This window comes from Lampetra planeri, chromosome 4 (genome assembly GCF_965212315.1).
Source record: "Lampetra planeri chromosome 4, kcLamPlan1.2.h2, whole genome shotgun sequence".
In the NCBI taxonomy this organism is placed as follows: Eukaryota; Metazoa; Chordata; class Hyperoartia; order Petromyzontiformes; family Petromyzontidae; genus Lampetra; species Lampetra planeri.
The window spans coordinates 29,247,153-29,266,368 of NC_136110.1; the positions used below are offsets into that span (position 1 = coordinate 29,247,153).

General features: G+C 39.1%; 1 protein-coding gene across 4 annotated transcripts in view; it reads left to right on the forward strand.

Annotated features, from left to right (window-relative positions):
- Nucleotides 1-1,229: 1,229 nt before the first annotated feature.
- Nucleotides 1,230-19,216, forward strand: part of LOC144717910 (uncharacterized) — a 31,380-nt gene continuing 13,393 nt past the window's right edge. The window contains exons 1-27 of one of the 4 annotated variants that reach the window (XM_078593711.1): nucleotides 1,230-1,346; nucleotides 2,790-2,846; nucleotides 3,250-3,390; nucleotides 4,138-4,254; nucleotides 4,632-4,733; nucleotides 4,963-4,987; nucleotides 5,470-5,555; nucleotides 6,336-6,424; nucleotides 6,592-6,626; nucleotides 7,440-7,582; nucleotides 7,979-8,031; nucleotides 8,219-8,264; nucleotides 8,375-8,479; nucleotides 8,607-8,667; nucleotides 8,809-8,957; nucleotides 10,639-10,782; nucleotides 11,349-11,417; nucleotides 12,463-12,547; nucleotides 12,664-12,770; nucleotides 13,449-13,506; nucleotides 13,644-13,710; nucleotides 14,074-14,153; nucleotides 14,244-14,580; nucleotides 15,007-15,184; nucleotides 18,105-18,208; nucleotides 18,548-18,590; nucleotides 19,043-19,119. In XM_078593711.1, coding sequence (XP_078449837.1) covers nucleotides 2,808-2,846; nucleotides 3,250-3,390; nucleotides 4,138-4,254; nucleotides 4,632-4,733; nucleotides 4,963-4,987; nucleotides 5,470-5,555; nucleotides 6,336-6,424; nucleotides 6,592-6,626; nucleotides 7,440-7,582; nucleotides 7,979-8,031; nucleotides 8,219-8,264; nucleotides 8,375-8,479; nucleotides 8,607-8,667; nucleotides 8,809-8,957; nucleotides 10,639-10,782; nucleotides 11,349-11,417; nucleotides 12,463-12,547; nucleotides 12,664-12,770; nucleotides 13,449-13,506; nucleotides 13,644-13,710; nucleotides 14,074-14,153; nucleotides 14,244-14,580; nucleotides 15,007-15,184; nucleotides 18,105-18,208; nucleotides 18,548-18,590; nucleotides 19,043-19,119 — 2,540 coding nt within the window. In that variant the 5' untranslated portion in view covers nucleotides 1,230-1,346; nucleotides 2,790-2,807. Of the gene's footprint in view, nucleotides 1,347-1,452; nucleotides 1,524-2,789; nucleotides 2,847-3,249; nucleotides 3,391-4,137; nucleotides 4,255-4,631; nucleotides 4,734-4,962; nucleotides 4,988-5,469; nucleotides 5,556-6,335; nucleotides 6,425-6,591; nucleotides 6,627-7,439; nucleotides 7,583-7,978; nucleotides 8,032-8,218; nucleotides 8,265-8,374; nucleotides 8,480-8,606; nucleotides 8,668-8,808; nucleotides 8,958-10,638; nucleotides 10,783-11,348; nucleotides 11,418-12,462; nucleotides 12,548-12,663; nucleotides 12,771-13,448; nucleotides 13,507-13,643; nucleotides 13,711-14,073; nucleotides 14,154-14,243; nucleotides 14,581-15,006; nucleotides 15,185-18,104; nucleotides 18,209-18,547; nucleotides 18,591-19,042; nucleotides 19,120-19,216 lie in introns of those variants that run through there. The other 3 variants (XM_078593710.1, XM_078593713.1, XM_078593712.1) reach the window with 3 other exon arrangements.

Here is a 19,216-nt window from a genome sequence, read left to right on the forward strand (position 1 = left end):
GGAGTCATGTTTGCATTGACCACAATACCTGCGGTCGGAATGCAAACAAACAGCACAACTCTGATAATGTATTGCACTGTCCTTGAAATTGATTGGTCCACACCCGAGACAGCTTTTCTTAGAGCCCAGTCTCACATGGTGTTGGACCAGATGACGACAAAAGGCGCACTGTCAGTTTTGTTGCCAGAAGGGTAAAAAACAATTATCATATTTTGCTACTTGCAAAGGAGGTTCCAATGGTGGTAAAACTAAACCATTTGTAGTTTAACCATGCATGGCCCACTGAGCTGTGCGAGCTCTATTTCAGAAGCGACATGGCCACAAGTGGCTTATCAATGTGGAAATTCGTAGCTGTAGCCAAATATTCTGAACGCGGTGATGTTGTTGATTCCAAAATGTGGAGGGGAAAACCTGAGGACCCGCAAAGAGAGAGACACGCAAACTAGAAATGTACAGCAGCAGGCATTGTCAGGGTCGGGATCGAAGCCACGACCTCCTGTATACCAGGCGAGGTAGTTAACATCTCCTAGCCACCGTGATGATGATGAGAGAGACACGAAAACTGCAAATATACAGCAGGCATTGTCAGGGTTGAGATCGAACCCACAACCTCCTGTAGACCAGGCGAGGTAGTTAACATCTCCTAGCCACCGTGATGATGATGAGAGAGAGACACACAAACTCCAAATATACAACAGCAGGCATTGTCAGGGTCGGTATCGAACCCACGACCTCCTGTACACCAGGCGAGGTAGTCAACATCTCCTAGCCACCGTGATGATGATGATGATGACAGAGACACACAAACTCCAAATACACAGCAGGCATTGTCAGGGTTGGGATCGAACCCACGACCTCCTGTATACCAGGCGAGGTAGTCAACATCTCATAGCCACTTTGGCGCCCCAATTAGTATCCGCAAACTACTATTAGGGTTAATGGGTGCAGGAATTACGAACCCATTAATGGCATTACGGCAGGTGTAAGTGATTAAATTACCGTCACGTACAAATAAAATTTACTTTAATGCAGTTCTGTGTATATACACAAGACGTAATTGCCTTGAGGTGATTATAATCGATTCAATAGATTACTAACCACACATCCGATTCCCTCAGGATAACGCAATTAATGACGTAAAATATCATAAAAGCGGTACAAAACATTTAAATTAAACATTTATTTTACAAAAAACACACACATATATAATTCAATCTTAAACGTAAAATAATTTACATTTTTTTTTTGAAATAAAGTTGTTTGTGGAATCGCTTAATCGATTCAGCTCACGTCGATTAGAGGAGTCGGTACTTGTTGCGGTTGAGAATTGAGGTGCGGTGTTGGAGGTGAGGCCCGATTTTAAATCTCACATTCGAACTAAATACAACATTAACTCTCGATTTCAGGTGTCTTCGCGTATTTTACTCCTTGTTACTTGACAACGATACTTTTGTCTTGTAAAATTTTTATCTCGTGTGGTTTTTTTTGCCTCGTTAATGGTGCGCGCCATCGGTAATATTGCTGTGAGTTAATCGCCACGTGTTGCGTGAAGTTTTAAAAGTAACGCAAGTAAAACATATCCGGCGTACACTTTGATCGACGCCTTTATTATCATTGTTTACGATAAGAAGTTGTGTATTGTTTATGTGCTAATTGTGTTTGGTGGGTGGGTGGAGGGGTCGGAGGTGAACGCCCAAGATGGTGGCGTTAAAAAATACCTTAACCACGTTTATCCCAAATTTTATAACTTCTCTGCCGTATAAATGTGGAATTGTCATTAGCCCTGGTACGGAGAGCATTATCCACCCTGACCCTCGGTGCCAGAAACAAAAAAAAATGCAATTTTGCCTTAAATGTACCTCAAACTTGCCTTAAACGTACCTCAATTTTGCTATAAATGTGCCTCAAATTTGCCTTAAATGTCCCTCAAATTTGCTATAAATGTACCTCAGTCTTGAATTCTGGCGTTTGTTGCCGATGGTGAGACAAATTAGCAGGGCAATTGACACATTGGACGATGGCGTTATATCCGGCAGATGCTTAAACAAGACACGAAATCTTTTGGAGTTGTGTTGATGTGACATCGAATTGAGGAAATCGTTTGTACAGAAATCGCGATGAAGTGCTTTATGGACAAGTTCGTCAGGAGTGGGATGTCTTAATTGGGGCAGAAGAGCTGGACGGGCCATGTTTCTTGCAGGAATGGATAAACATTGGCTTTTAGGGGCCGAAGGTCGGAAATTTGGACCCGAAAGAAGTTCAAAATACTTTTGTTCATGTTAATGTTGAGTTAGCTTTACAATTTGCATGTGACATATCACGCTACAACTGAAATAACCATGGTTAATAACAATGGAGCGTTTGTCATTAGGCGTGGGCACTTAAAAAAAATCATTAAAGGGATTGAAAACGTAGTGATCCCCTAAAAACGATTACCTTCTTGGCTTCTCATTAAAACTTAAGACAGCTCGGATTTCGAGATGGAAGACTTTTGAAGGCAGTTCTCGGAGGATAAAATGTTTGGGAAATGGCAAGAGAAATAGGAAATCACCGCTCAAATAAATAAACAAAAAGTGGAGTCGTGCACTAAATGAAGAGGAAAATGAAAACTCAGATAGCATGGGAGGAACTGGAACCGATGAATATGCCCTGAGGCAGAAACATTGGCAGAGTAAAATGTAATATCACTGCTACATATACGTATTTGGTTATTGAGCAGCAATTGTTCGTGTTGTTTATGGTACATGCATATTCGTATGGAATTGACGCATTTCTTTGTGGTTTTACAGGACACCAGGGTTGTGGCGATGGAAACCGCCCGAAAGCGATCGCATTTCTCGCAATCGGTTTGTTGATCTTCTTTACAACTGAGCCACTTCACTCGTCATGCAGTGATGCATCAGATCATCAATGTAAAAGCATTATTTTGGTCATGATACGTGAACCGAATTGGGCATTTTAAATGAATATATTATTCCTGAAGCAATGTACAAATGTGTTGTGCAGTCATTGGTGAATGGGATGATGTTTTCGCATGTGATTAGTTCAAGTAAACCCTACTGCCACTTGAGGCTCTTCACACACTGGCGTGGCAACACGAACAAATTTAATTGTGATGCAAATTGGGACAGACACTTCTGGGATAAACATGGGGCACAATTAAATCATTATTTCGTTTAATAATTTTCAACTGAAATGTTCTGATGGAATTTCAGTTTACAAGTCTCTCCCCCGTGCTTATTTTGGCAGCTTGAATACCGAATATCAGAAGCATTAAAAGGCAATGGCTTTGACGATTTGGAGAGGTGCCTCGCAGACGATGACTCGGTGCATGTTGTCTCAAGATATGACAACCAAGTGCTGATTAATCTGGACACACTTATTCAGAAGGTATGTTGGAACACCGAACAAAAATGTTGAACATTTCCTTTTACCTGTGTAGCCATTATGTGAAGACTTTGCGAGAAAGACATCCTTGGTATTGCGAGCCCACATGCCACCATATACAGGTAGTCCCCGACTTACGATGGAGATGTGTTACGACGACCCCATCGTAAGTCGAAAATATCGTGAGTCGAAGATGGCCTAGCCTACCCAGGAGTCTTAAAGAATGGTGATAATTTAGCAAAACAGAGCAATTTACAGTACCGTACTGTATAAACTATATACTGTATGTATTTATTAATTACAATACTGTATTGCACAGTAAAATGTAAAGTAAAAAAACAAGGTAAATTCTTAGCCTACCTATATGAACTGCAATTTAATATAAAGTTTTTTCAGGAAACAATCTTATCTGCTATAATTTTTTTTTAACATGCATTGAACGTATCGTATCGTGGTAACCTTAAAATGAAATCGCTAAAGCTACGTATCATACATGCATTGAATGTATCGTAACATATATTGTACTGTACTCACCAAGATTCTGTCCGTCGTCTTCATACTTGAACGATGTTAGGTTGTTGATGGCAATTTTGTCGTATCGTCATCGTAAGATTTAAATATCGAAATATCGTTAGTCGGGCCATCGTAACTCGAGGACTACCTGTATTTTCACTAGCTAAGTTTTAAATTGGGAGAAATATACATACTCCGAATTCTCAGACCTGTTAACCTGCCTTATTGTTTTTACAGGAGCTCGGCAAAAATAATTTCACCAATGTTGCACTGTTGCTGAGGTGTCTTTTGCTTTATAATAAGTTGGACAGAAACTCGGTCTTACGTCTACTACGCGATGGAGTTGTTTCTAAGATAAGTAATGAGTGCTTCCTGACTTTGGTATAGAACCTGGCTAACTGTACATAAACAATATTAGATTTTTAAAACTTCTGAAAAATGTAGCCTCTTTTATGTCCAAATGTATATTTATATTTACAAGTATATTTTATAAATAGAATGTAGTCCATATCTTTTTGTTAAGGTTGTGTTTTTCTAATAATGGATAATAGTGTTATATTTTCGCTTTATCTGAATTGTGCTGATAACTGAACAGCTTTTCTTATTTAAACATCCGAGAGCTATGCAAAGTCATTGCTATAATACTTGTTTGCTATGAACCTCATATTTTGGAATATGGAATAATGAACATGTCATATTGTGAATTTTGTGTTTTTTTTTCATTCGTGTACGTTGCAAAATGGTTCAAGCAGGTAATTGAGCTGCATACCAAAGACAAGGCATCCAAGTCTGCAGCGATTGTGGTGTTTGAGCACTTCTTTGAAGCCATTTCGGTATGTTAAGGTTTTTTGCTTACCTTAATTCTTATTTCATGTTTACATCGAATAACTGCAGTCACGAAAGCTTTAAATCGAAATTTATATTGCACAGCTTATTGTACTAATGCTGTGAATAAAATGTCAAGTTTGGTTTATACCAAGTCAAAAACTAAATGCTTTGACTTGGCGTAGAGAATGCTAAATCATACCTTCACACAATTGAATTTAACTTGATGTTTTACAGATTTTTGCTGGTATTAACAAGGAAGGTAAGTGACACCTTTTTAAAGTTATGCTAAACATTTATATTTGTAATACTTTAACTGTGTATATGCTTTTTTTACACGCTTGTATTTAACTCACTCTGTTGTTGTTGTCGTATCCTCAAATCTTGTAACTCAATTTTAACCCACTTTCCATTGTGGTATCGACTGCAAACTTGGTATACTTACGTCATACTGATGACAATACTATATTCTATAAAAAAAATGTAAAAACATTTTTCAACATTCCTTTTTATATGTTATGTTTCGGCTTTGGTCTAATTGTCCACGCTCAACTAACGTTGGCTGTAAATCACCATGATCCCTTACGTTATGGCAAGCTTTGTGGCCACTTCCTGGAGTCGTGCAGTTCTGCCATTACAAGTACATTTCATTTCATTAAAGCGTGTTTAAAAAAAAAAGTATTTTAAAATGTTACTTATTTTTGCTGCATTGTGACGCCAATGATCAGTTTTCTTTTTTAACAGGGCGTACAAAGGTTATTGGCTCATTTTTCTACATCTTATGTGACTTGGTGGTTCATCCAAAGGTGGACTTTTTTGTACAATTGGATGTAAGCAATGCCATTAAAAGTAACAGCACATTCCCATTTCTATTGTGTTGTATTCATGCATATGTTCAGTAGTTAAATGCCAATCTCGAGGCCTGCTAGCCATGCGAGGGTTTCAGTCGAGCGTTTGTGGAGTATTATTATTCCCCCGCTGAAGGAACGCAGACACACAGTGGTTTACTATATGGTCCACAGTTTGGGTTGCGTGGCCACAGTCGCATTAGCATCAATACGACTTGATATTGTTGGTGGCTCAAGTTTGTTTTGGGGCATAGTATACAATGAATAATTTATAGAAAACCCATTGCGTTGTAATGACCTAACTTCTCTTCTCATAAGCAAATGAGGATCGGCTACGTTCGACAAAGTGGATGATGTCAAAAATATTTTTGTGTATCGAGATCAGTGGGGGACATGTAGAGGCTTTCAATTAAAATAAGTTGCATCTGTAAATTCTCCCTATTATTTTAGTAAGTTACCTATAAATGGACCACTGTACAATTTTAAAAAGGCGTATGTGGAACGGTGATCGGCAACAATGCTATGCATCCAGCGACTTAAGTTTGATTCCGGTCGCGGCTGACCAACTTGGTGAACTGTCATCAAACAACTCTCACGACTGACATAGTTTGGGGGGAGGCCTTAATCCAGCAGTGAATTAAAATGGCTTGTATGTTCGCTCTTACTGCTATATTGGCTTTGAATTAATGTGTATTTTAATGTGCATGTTGCGAATTACCATGTAATGGCAGATTTTAAATGATAACTTTTGATTTTTTTCAGGCCATTAACAAGATCAACATGTTACTAAACCCTGCAAATCAGTTCGTGAAGAAGCAGATTATGAATGCTGAGGAAACAAATAAACGAATGTAAGTTCCTCATCTCTTGAATTTTGAGGTCGTATAAAATGATGCTTTCTCAACACTTTAATTAATACAAATTTGACACGTTTGGTACGGTGGAGTATAAAATAATATAAAAGAAGTGGATAATGTGGACATTTTCTATACATTTAAAAATGAAACCATTTTTTCAGGAATATATGGGGAAGACACCTTCCTTATGCTGGTGGTAAGGGATTTTCAACTTTATCTGCACTTAAACCCGTTTCACCACGTGTTATTCGGCATAATGACTGACGTATCGCTCCTTATGCTGGGAGCTTTAAGAAGTAATGAGCGTGTATGCCTAAGTGACGAAGCTAATAAATAATATTGGCTGGCTTTAAGCAGCAGCAGCCAGCGACTTTTCATCATTGAGGGAGTGCTCCATTCAACCCAAAAATGCATCAGTGCAATACAGAACTACCGCAAAAGCACGTAAAAGATTAAAACGATGTTGCTGACATTTGCAGGAAAAGCTGAAAATTAGTGACAAAAGAAAACATTTCTCTTTGAACTCGTATATGTTACAATTAGATTATTTAAAGAATTGTAATGATGCACAGTGACCTACACAATTTGAGGAACGTTATGGCATATAATCCACACTCGTTATGACCATTAAGTGTGTGTGTGCGTTGAAGTCCATGGGGAGTGGTAGTGTAGCGGTTAGCGCGCTGCAACTTTGAACGTGGCGACCTGAGTTGGATTCCCGCTCATGTTCAACACCAGTGACGATTATCTGAACCGGTCTTGGGCCTCCCCTAGGTCGACTCGGCCTCAAATCAGTACCTGGTGTGGTGTGTAAACATCGCCACTAGGGAGACAAAGGCGGCCGGGCGTGGTGCTTGGCCACCCACTCTCTCGTATGCCGTGGCGGCCTTCATAGGTGCTCGCTAACAGCGCTTGCCACAACAGTCTCTTAAGGCTATACGGGGGATTAAAAAAATAGCTCTGCCCATATGTGACCTACTCCGTGCGTTTCCGTGTGTGTGCATTTCAGATTACGAACTGCAGTTGGGGCTCACGGAGGCTCTATGTCGCCTCGCCAAGGAGAAAGTGCGACTAGAGCTGTCAAAGCAGTGGTTTCCCATGGAGTTCATTGTCACCGCCTTCAAAGCCATCAAGGACTCTGACTTTGAGACGGTATTGATGACACATTTCTTGAGTTTGAAAACACGTCCAGGTTCTGGAAATTTAAACGTTTTGTCATATAATTAATATGGCCATACATTACTCCCATTGTATATATTATTCATTGAGTTTGTTAATACAAAGGATATGACATTATAACTATACTGGTTACCAAAAATATTGCGCTGGCTTTTAGAGCTTTCGATAGCGTCATCATCCATATTGAGTTGATTAAATGAATGTAAACGTGACGTAAGAAACAACCAAGCCAATATCAAGAAAGGAAATATGCACAAACATACAACTCCATTTGGGAAATTGAGTCACAACAAGGGTTACATTTAAAAAAATCGATTCTTAAATTACAGAGTGTTACTATAAGTTGTGGCTTTTTTTTTTATTTTGCAGGATTGTAGAAAGTTCCTTAACACTGTCAATGGGATCCTTGGAGAAAAAAGAAGGTAATTATGTGGAAAGTGTGGTTTTGCATTTTAACTGTTCATAAATATGTGCAGTTCTTATTGATTATTTCATTACATATGTTATTTAAATATTTGGCAAAATGTTTAGCGGTATTTGCTAAAACAATCTCTGATTTAAGTTGCTTTATTACGTGGCTGAATTATATCATTTGTTTTTGTCCGACAGTGTGATTACCTTCCCATGCATTGCAATTTACTTAGAAGACTATGAGGTAGGTGCTTCTTAACTTCACAAAGATGCTTACATTTCTTCTTTGGAACGTGTCCTTACAAGTACGGCATACAATTCAAACGTGTAATTGAATATTTTTCAAATTAACAGCTGAAAATGCCACGCGATGATAAATTGGAAAACTTCTGGGTTGATTTTAACAATGTCAGCCATCGCATTTCTTTCTTTATTGCTGATGAGGACGAGGAAAGCGACGTGAGTTATTCAGGTTTTTTTCAATTTAAATTTGACGTAACATTTATGTGTTTTGGCTTGCTTCATTGCACGTTAAAATTGTATACCTTTTTAGTTGAAAGTAAATATATTTTTCTAATACATTTAGGAAGATCTTTGGGAGACGATCAGCTTACCAGAAAATATAATAGTTGAATACAGCGTAGAAGGTGGGTGATAGTTGTTTTACTTTAATGCACCTAACAATTATATGTCTTGCTATGAACTTGTTGTATTATGCAGTTATGAGATTCTGCAATAAGATGTATGGTGAATAGTACGTTGGTTGATCTTTCTTTTACTTTTGGCAGCAAGGAGTAAGGAGCAAGTGGTCATGATTACAATGCTAAGTCCAGTGAGCACAGCAAAAAAGAATGGAAGTAGAGTTACCATTCACTTTGACAAATCGTTTGATATTTTAACCGCCCTTGGAAATATCTTTGGGAAAGAAAAGCTGAAGGTGAGTAACGATGCACACAACTTTTGGTTGACCACTTTCTATAGCCTGGCCAAACTCATTTTTGTTTCCCTACAACATCCGATCGTGCATTTTATTATAAATGTTTCTTAAGCCCAGAATACAAGAGGAAATGCATTTCGAGTCTTTAGCCAATCAGGAGAGGCTCTGTCTGAGTGAGAGTCATTGATCATGACTACAGTTTCCAGACAATGTTTTGTAAATAATGTTTTTTGGAGGTTGTTTTTCCTCGTATGCTATGTTTTAGGAACATTAAACATTGTTTTTCATTGGTACTGTATATCATCATTAAAGTAAAGTATATAGTGGGGATGTGTTCATGATTTTCTTATGAAATCGGAAAATTTTAAAATCAGGCTTACATATTTGGATGATCCAAAATTTAGTTTGTTTTGGATGATCCAAAAGTGTGACTCCACAGGAAATTACGTCACTTTTGTTCGGTCACTTCTGTGAATCTTTCCACATAGTGGTGTTGCGTGGGATTGTGTTACGTTGTTATATAAGTTGTTATTAAATGTAAATGATCTCAAATGCGAAAGATTCAATATTGTCTTTAAAAACCCAAAATCTGAAATTCATACTGTGTATTTTATATAATAGTTCATTTCATGGTATGTTTATTGGCCGTTTTTTGGGATTAATGTTATTGATTATCAATTTGTAATCACGTGCCGATGTGTTCCTGTGTTATATATCTTTGTTAGATGTATGGGGGAAAAATATCCCGAAATTGTTGCACCAGTAAGCGTTAAGAGAAAGTGACTGAGCATGATATTATTAAAGTGTTTAAAAAATGTAAAATACTCTAAACATTTCTCCGGATTTTTTTCCCCTGAATAACCTGCTTGTTGACATATCAAACACATACAAGTTGTAAAAAGTGGCCTATTCACTCATAAACCTCGTGTGAGTTATGAATTATTCTGCTCCCCACTACACTAAGTAGCGTTTCAGTCCATCCACTTCTGGGCCTTGTGAACCCAATGTTTCTCAGCTGCGTTTGTTTAAGCAAGAAACATGGGTACTGGTTACGACATTCTGAGTCTCTTTAACTGGCCTGTTAAACAAATGATGCTGGATTCTAGATGTTGCAGTGAAGAGCACTCCATTAAAACTGTTAGGCCTATTTGGCACAAACCAATAAAATTATATAAATACTCTTTCTTCCCTGCCATGGAGGATTATCCATAAGATTTTAGGTTATTGTGGTGAACAAATAAACAGAGAGGAGCATCTCTTCACATATAGATTTTGAGGCCTTTGCCAGTCTACTGCTGGATGAAGGCCTCCCCACACCATGAGGGTCAAAGGGATTATTTGACCAACCTGCCCCATGCGGGTCAGTGTGAGTTGGTCAAGGCGGGGAGAATATATGTGCAGTACAGTAGATTTTGCTGCACACCGCACGGCTGCCTTACAGCTGAAAGAAACCTGCTGCGCATGAGGGTTGCCCATGCAAGCATTATCCAGGCTTAACCTGTGTGAGCTTCTTAGATCGCACCTCCGATTAGCATTGTTGCCTATGTACGTGTGAAAGTAGTTCAGCACAGATCTGATGAGATGGGGAGCATTCCAGGCGAGTTTCTTCACATATTACCGCAATTTTGTCGTAACTTGGCACCATCTTTTGGGATGTGTGCAATGTGTAACGTCTGAATAGCTAAAAGCATTGAACTCGCGTATGCAAGAGAAGGCATCGCAACACACAACAAAAAGATGCCATAGTGAGACAGAGATGATTGAGAAGCATTTCAGAAAACATGCCAGGATGGAAAAACGGGGACACAGTGAAGGAGAACGTTCGGTAATTATAATGCCCGCATAACAAACGCATGCTTGTATATGCATGAGCCTTGTATGAAATAGATATATCAATATATAGTGAGAATAGGTTTTCCCCTTTTTTCTGGCAACAAAACAGGTGTTAAGATGTTAAAAACACCAAACTGAAACCTTTTACAAGGAATCATGTCTGCATTAACCACAATACTTGTGGTCAGAATGCAAAAAAAAAACATACTCCGATAATATATGCATTGTCTTGGAAACTGATTGGTAGACACCAGAGACATCTTTCTTTTGAGCCTAGTCCCAAACGGTGTTAGACCAGAGGACGCCAAAAGGCGTACAGCCCAAAGACAATGCACTATCAGAGTAATGAGAGCTCGGGGTGAGCATCTACATCATGGGACCTCCTTTGCCAGTACTTGAACTTATTTCTTTATACTTTTTAGTTTTGTATGTAATTTTTTTGCGAGCTCATTTGAATTGTGACTTTGTGATTTACAGTAGTGTTGCATTTTTTATGTACATTTTTACACAATATTTTGTTAAACTTTTTGATTTAATCTGTCATTCATGTTTGTTCAGCCCCTTCATTCTATGAATCAAAACCAAACCAAGTTCAATATGTCTGATTCAACTCCATCTCTGGTCATGGTAAGAATGTCCAATGAAAAGAAAACATATTTTCATGCTAATAATGTAGGTAATGCAGCCTTCCCAAAAGGGAAAACTCAATCTAGAAAAACCAAAATGTTCCAAATATAATTATCAGTAAAATGGTAAGTGGTAAGGGTTATGTGAAACTGTATATGTACATGTAGAGGCTTTTATCAGTTCACTGCTAGATAACGGCTTCTCCAAGCAGTGCGGATCAGGGGGATTATTCATCCATACTGCACCGCACTGGGCAAGACGCCCTGAAGTTTATAGGTAAGGCCCACTGAGATATACAGCTCTTTTACAGAAGCGACCTGCCACAAATGATAGCTCAACAAAGTGGCTTATGTGGAAATTTATAGCAGACAAATACTCTAAATGTATGTTTATAAATGTGGAGGAAAAAAACCGGAGGACCTGGAGAAACATCCACACGATCACAGAGGGAACACAAGTATCTTGTCGTACATGGTGGTGTACCCTGTTGGGCTTCACAGGTCTGAGAGATTGAGCTCTTCGCTTGATCGGAGGCAGAATTATATAATTGGCATAAACACTTCACATGTAGCAAAATAATCTATCCTTTAGCCATTGTACTTGTCACTATTTAAAAAATAAGTCATGGATGGATACTATATTTAATGCAATATACATTTGTGTAGAATTTTTTGGCACACTGAGGAATTTAAAATGTTTTACATATTAAAAAAAATAGATCCTCCCTTGGAATTTAAGTGGGCGGGTGCAAAATGTTTACGTTTTATTGTGATGCTGGACACTGATGATTGGCCTGGCGAATTTTGACAATGTTTTAAAATGCATTGTGATAGCTAATGTTACCATTTTTGAAAAGGGTATTTTAGATGTTGGTTCGGTGCCTTTAGGGGCCGTCCATAAATGACGTCACGCACCTAGGGGGGGCGTCTGACTTTTTGTGACGCCGTGTGACCTGGGGGGGGGGGCAAAAATCGTCCAAAATCGCGTGACGTCATTTATGGACGGCCCCTTATAACAGATTCTGTTGATGTTTTTTCTTTAACAGACAAAAACTCCCAACTTGGGAAAAACTTCAATTTCAATGATGAATATCATTCATTGCAGTGCTGGTATGAAGGCCACAACAATATGTAAGTCTTGATCCATTCGCAGCCATCATTTTTTACCCAACACAAATAAAAGGAGTTTAAATGACTAACTATTAATATTCTCCCCAATTGTAACTCATTGGACACTGGTGCTGAAGATCCTGCTCAAGACCGCAATGCCACCAGGGTAAAGGACATTACAGCTCCTGAAGGAAGTAACGTGACTGCAAGTGGCATGCTCAATGAAACACGGCAAAATTTCAGAGTAAGCTTTAATATTTAATCATCGACTATGATCTGTACTGCCGAATGAAGCCGTCACCAACTCTTAACAGTCTCGCATCCAACGATCCGTCGAGCATCCACACACGACCTGATTTAATCATGCCACCTTCGCGGTGGATGTTCTTATAATAATAATTGTCTTTGAGTTGTGCGCCTTTTGGCGTCATCTGGTCCAACACCATGTTAGACTAGGCTCTAAGAAAAGCTGTCTCGGGTGTGGACAGTGCATACATTATCAGAGTTGTGTTTTTTGTTTGCATTCCAACTGCAGGTATTGTGGTCTATGCAAACATGACTCCTTGTAAAAAAGGTGCCAGTTTTGTTGCCAGATAAAAGGGTAAAAAACCAATTATATTTTGCTACTGGCAAAGGAGGTTCCAATGGTGATGGTTGTTCTCTCGAGTGTCTTCTCTCCTTCGGCTGCCGCTACATCATTAGTCTACTACAGAACTTAATCTCTTCCAGCGATGTGTCCTGCCTAAGTCTCCTTGCTTTTTAAGAAGGCAATACGGTGCCTCTAACTTGTGTATGTTTTCTAAACCAAGTGTTCCCCTTTTTATCTCTGTAATACTTAATAACTGTATACTCGAGACAATTTCTGAAGTGTTGATGATATGTTTTAAAGTTTCCTTCATGAAATTGTTACACGTGTTTTCAGACGGATGTTTCAAAAAACAATGTGGAAGAGACAAAGAAAACCAATGTGACTGAATGTGGTACGTTTTGTCTAGTAATCTGTTTAAATAATTCATACCGGTTGCACATTCAAACTTTTGTGACAGAAGCTTGTCATATGAAAAGAAAATAGCATTCAAATTGACTTTCAGTACTCACCCCTAAACCACTTTCTCAGGTGCTGCTACCAGGAACACATGCAAGCCTGTTGAATTGCCAGCAGTGAAATTTCGAGAAGACCACAAGTAAATCTCACAAGATTGCGATGTTGTTTTGTGATTTTTAAATACCAGTGATGACCGATTTAGGTAACAGGTTTGCAACCATTGAAAATGTCAGATTGAGCTATTGGGAACATCAATATGGTTTGTAATTTAGTTTGAAGTGGTGCACCCTTTTTAAACTTTTCTTTACACTCAGGTTAATTATACATTTCCTGATTTCAAATCGACATCACTACTATACATTTAGATTATAGCCTTGTGTAATAGAAATATTTTGTGCATCTTTGCTGATCTACTCAAATTTGTTTTTATTGGTCACCTAAGACACATTTACTTATTCGAGTCTAGATCTTTTTAATAAGCCTTAACATGTTTTGTGAACAGTCTCACCCTGAGTCCAGTAATAGAAGAAAGCATCAGTCACGCCTCCAATACAGAAAAAGATATTTCGACTTCCGTTACGAGTAAGTATAACATCAGTCACACGTTATTGTTTTATAGTCAGTACATTCTCTTAACAGTTGATTTATTACGTTATTTTGTTTTGTCCATAGTTGACTTGTCAGAGGCTGATGGCGTGATGCCAAATAATACCATGAAACCTACATGCTCTAAAACACCGGACCACCACGGTACCTTTACCAAAGAAGATGCACGGTCAGATCAGGCTAAGGAAACGACTGTGGGCTCTTCTAGATTTGAATTCTCGTCTAGTGCAGGTGTGAGGCCAAAGGAAGCTACTTCCACGCCTTCCATTGTCATTGAGAAGCTTGTTCAATATCAATTGGAGAAAAGTATGCGTCACTTGGAAGGGCATCGTTCTGACACGTTGTCAGAAGAAAAAGGAGCCTCATCTGACCAATCCCATATGAAGACCAAGAGTGTGTGGAGGTACCAATTTATAGTATAAAAAAAAATCGTGAAATGTATTGAGAGGGTTTTGAATGTCTGGTTGTGTGGTAGCAGTCCCTTCTCTGTCCCGCAGAGACTCGATAAAGTTCTTGACAAAGATGTGGGGGATGTGGAAGGAGGGGAGGGGCAATGGGGGAAGGAGGCAGGGGGAGGGGCAGCTCGGATAGTACATTTCATTAAAGCGTGTTTAAAAAAAAGTATTTTTAAATATTTTATTTCTTTGTAAGTCGGTGAAAGTTTGCATTTTGTAGTTCATTTTTGTAAATCGATACAATGCAATGCTGTTTTTAACCCGAATTCATGTGTAAGTGTGATTTCCTTGTGATTACCTCTGTTATCGGTACCATTGTGTTTGTTACATGCATATTTGTTTTCTCCATGCCTAAATAAATCTTCTCTGCATAGTCAGCCTAAAAATAAGGTCACGACTGCCAATTCCACGGACAAAATGATAGATCCCAAAGGTATGGAGGCATTGAATCCAGTGGCAACACTGCCTCAACAAAAGCAGAAGCTTCCACCGACTGCAGATAATTCAACTTCCTCAGAGGTGGAAGATGAGAGAATTAGCAACAAATATATGGTGAGCTTTACAAAACATCTCTGTGTACATAAGCTCCATTTGAGGTGGTGCGTAAGTGTAATTCTGAGAATACCGGACTTGCGATCTAGACGCTGTTGGTTCGATCTCTCCGAATGCGGCAGTTGAAACACCCAGCAGCACAGATGTGTTACTCCGCAGTCGCTTGGCAGGTTGCACGTGGTGGGGTAAAGTGTGGGTACTCACCTATTTTAAGATGCCTGGTCAGCATGTAAGATGAACACAGGTTTTTGCGACTAATATCCACAGAGGTTTTTTTGGGTTAGATCGGGTTTACTCTGCAACACACCGGTGCGCTGAGCTAGTAACGAATTGGCACTTTTTTTAACGTGACAACCCTTACTAATTGGCTGTGTCGGGTGGTGGCGGGTTTAACGACACATTTATATTTACGCGCTCTAACCCAAAATAATCTCTCTTATGGACAGCATGTAAGATTAGGCCAAAATACTTTCTAGAGCCCTCTTCAGGGGAGGTGCATCTGTCGGCAGTTGTATGGGCAAATTAATTGTTGGGATGCACCTGAATCATCATTAACTGGTGTCATAGTTTCATCTGTGTGGTAGTTTATCCTCTTGTCCGGCAGTGGTGGTGTGTGCCTGTAATCCAGCACTCGGGAGGTGAGGGTTGGTCGATGACACACTTTTGAAACTCCCTTTCCATGGGCGTCGAGGTGCCATACCTTGGCTTACCAGGAGAAAGATGGAACAGAAAGTGTGGACGAATCTCCATATTGTTCCACCTTTTTAAATCCTTTATATTAAGTTTGCATGCTTGCTTGCATGCTTGCTTGCGTGCTTGCTTGCTTACGACCGTGCAAATCTTTCGGTCGTTTTTTAACCCACTTCCCGTGATCCAATCGAGCTGACATTTTCCACACAGACTCGTTGTGACAGACAATTAATGTTCGTGAAAAAAAATTCCCAAAATTTTACACTTTTTAGGCAAAAAAAATTTCTTTTACATATATTCAAATAGAACTCATTCTTGGCTTTGGCTGAACGTCACAGTATAAGAGCCAAGAGCGTAACCCCTCCACAGGCCGTGGCGGAGTAGCGCAGTTGGTAGCGCCCTCGCTTCCCATGCCAAAGGTCGCGGGATCGATCCCCGCGTCCTCCACAGGCGAATATATTTTTAAATCCTTTATATTAAGTTCGCTGCCACGCATATAAAGGATTTATAGTGAAAAACTTTGTTTTTACGGGTTATACGTATATTAAGTTCACTTGCTTGCTTGCGTGCTTACGACCGTGCAAATCTTTCGGTCGTTTTTTAACCCACTTCCCGTGATCCAATCGAGCTGACATTTTGCACACAGACTCGTTGTGCGTGACAATTTATTTTCGTGAAAAATGTTTCCCAAAATTTTACACTTTTTAGGAAAAAATAAATTATATTTAATTACCAATTGCTTAATGGTGGCAGGCAATCATCTGACCCATAGGTGGCAGCCATCTCAAGCCAGAGGACGAGAGGACTCTAGCCGCCACGCATATAAAGGATTTATAGTGAAAAACTTTGTTTTTACGGGTTAATTTTTATGGGATAGTGTTGCCCCCCCCCCCCTCACACTCATTTGGTGTATAAACACTCATTGACTGAAACCTATCAATTTATACGTGCGCCTCCGTATTTGTGGGGTTTGCAGCGTTGTGTGATGCAGTTGCATAAGGGGCCATCCATTTAGTACGTACGCAAAAATCTGTCAACTTGACCCCTCCCCACCCCTCCCTGTACGCAAGCGTACTTTTTACACCCCCCCCCCCCCCACCTGCGTACGTACGCTTGACGCACCCCCCACCCCCGAATCCTAAACAACGGCCGATATTTAATCCACGCAGAAACGATCAAGGATTAATAATATTAACGTGTTTAAGCAAACAGTCCACCGCCGGACTATAACTCATTTGAAGATCAATGTAGACAAATTATTATCAAGGCTTTCCCCCCCCCTTCCCCCCGTTTCCTATGCGTACGTACATTGTCAGTAGACCCCCCCATATGCAAGCGTACGGGTTAACCCCCCTCCATGCATACGTACGAAATGGATGGCCCCTAAACGGCACAAAAAAAGCTACATTTCTTGGGTGTGCTCTTGTATCTGATTCCACTGTGTAACAAAAAAATGTTTTGTTCCTGGGTAGTAAGTGTTATTTCCTAATTGCTTATGCCTCAAATGTACAGAAATGGCTATTATTCCCCACAAACTTTGCTTTTGTGACCAGGACACAAGCAAAGTTTGTGGGGAATAATAGCCATTTTCTGTACTTTTTAGGCATAAGCAATTAAAAAATAACATTTGTACCCAGGACAAAAATTGTGTTACATAGTGTTTTCATTTTGACTAGTTTTTCCCAGCAGCTATGATGCCTTCTGTTGTGTTCTAGCCAAGCCTGTTTTCTTAAGTTAATATAATTAATTATCATTTGTTTTCTGATGTGATTTTCTCTCCATGTAAAATTGAGCATCCAACTCTCCATGCCTATTTGCATGCTTTCAACGTTCATATTTTGTTCAGTAATAGTGGTACGTTTTTGTCCAGAAGTTAAATTTCTCTCCAATTTCTCATGAAAAGGGGGTAGATAATTCCCCCTCGCCTGGTATGCAGGAGGCCGTGGGTTCTATCCCGACCCTGACGCCTGTATATTTGGAGTTTGCGTGTTCTCCCCGTGGTCGCATGGATTTTTCTCTGGGTCATTTGGTTTTTTGTCCCCACATTTAGATTATTTGGCTGCAACAAATTTCTACGTCATAAGCCACTTCGTTGAGTTGTCATTTGTGGCCTGGTCACTTCTGAAAACATTCTAAAATATTTCAGTGGGCTTCAGCTGTTAAATAAAATTGTTTAGTTTTATAATCTTTTTAGTGTTGATACATTTATTTGTCTGATTTTCTGTTTCAGGTAAAAAAAGTACCAGCATGTCTTGAACCTATCAAAGCACCTAACACGAAGAGTCTTATTATGTCAATTGCTGGAAAGTACAATGACCTTGGTAAAAGGATCAGGTAAAACCAATTTTATTTACATTCAATTGTGTTGATAACCATTCACATATTTATCTCATTCATTGGTATGTATGCCAGTGATGTGATGTGTTGTTCATGTGACCACTGGAGGCGCTGCACTGCAGCTGAATGTGCAATCGAAGTGCGATCCAGAATTGTATCAGATCATTGAATTCTGAGCGAGGTGAATTGTTAAGGGCCTGGACATTATTATATATGCCATTGTATTGGTATAATGTGTGATCGATAATGGGAGTGTTAAGAAGGAAAAGTGAATTAACAAATAGCTTTGATTTCGAATAACCTTGTGCCTGTTTTGTTTGCACAAATCTGATACAGCTTTAAGCCGACAAAAAAAATATACGAATTTCAGAGTGATAAGGTAGGTTCCCATTTTATTATTGTACTTAAAAATGTAAACATGAAGATTAACCATAAAGACAAGGGCCACTTGTATCTCTTTCCTCTATAGCCGTGCTCTATGTAAATGTGAAATGTATAGACCTTGAAAGCGAAGTTGCCATCTCCGAGTGCCTTTGTGTTACGTCCTGTGATTTATAATGTAATTAAATTAATGTGTTCCTAAGTGAGAGTGATACGGTGTTATTCCAATGTCATTGTATTCTGCCACTGGTATATTAAATATGCTGAGAATAAAATAAGTTATTATTTGTGGAAATTTTTATTATAATACTGCATATTTATCATTGGTTGCTTTGGGTCCTTTTTTAATGGACTAAGCTGTTTGATGATGTGCTCAAATGTTGGATTATTTTAATTTATCTAATTAAGAGCTGTGCTAATGGAGACATGTTAAGCTCAATTTGTTTGTAGGTGCCTTCCAAAGAAACCGCACTGGATTTAGACAGAGAACATGTTGGGTTGACGGTCTCAGAAAAAACCCCAGAAAGGTGACCCAAAACCTTGAACAATATTTAAATGTTTACACTTGAAGATTTGTTTAAGGGACTACACATAATTTCAATGTAAATCATTACATTTAAAATA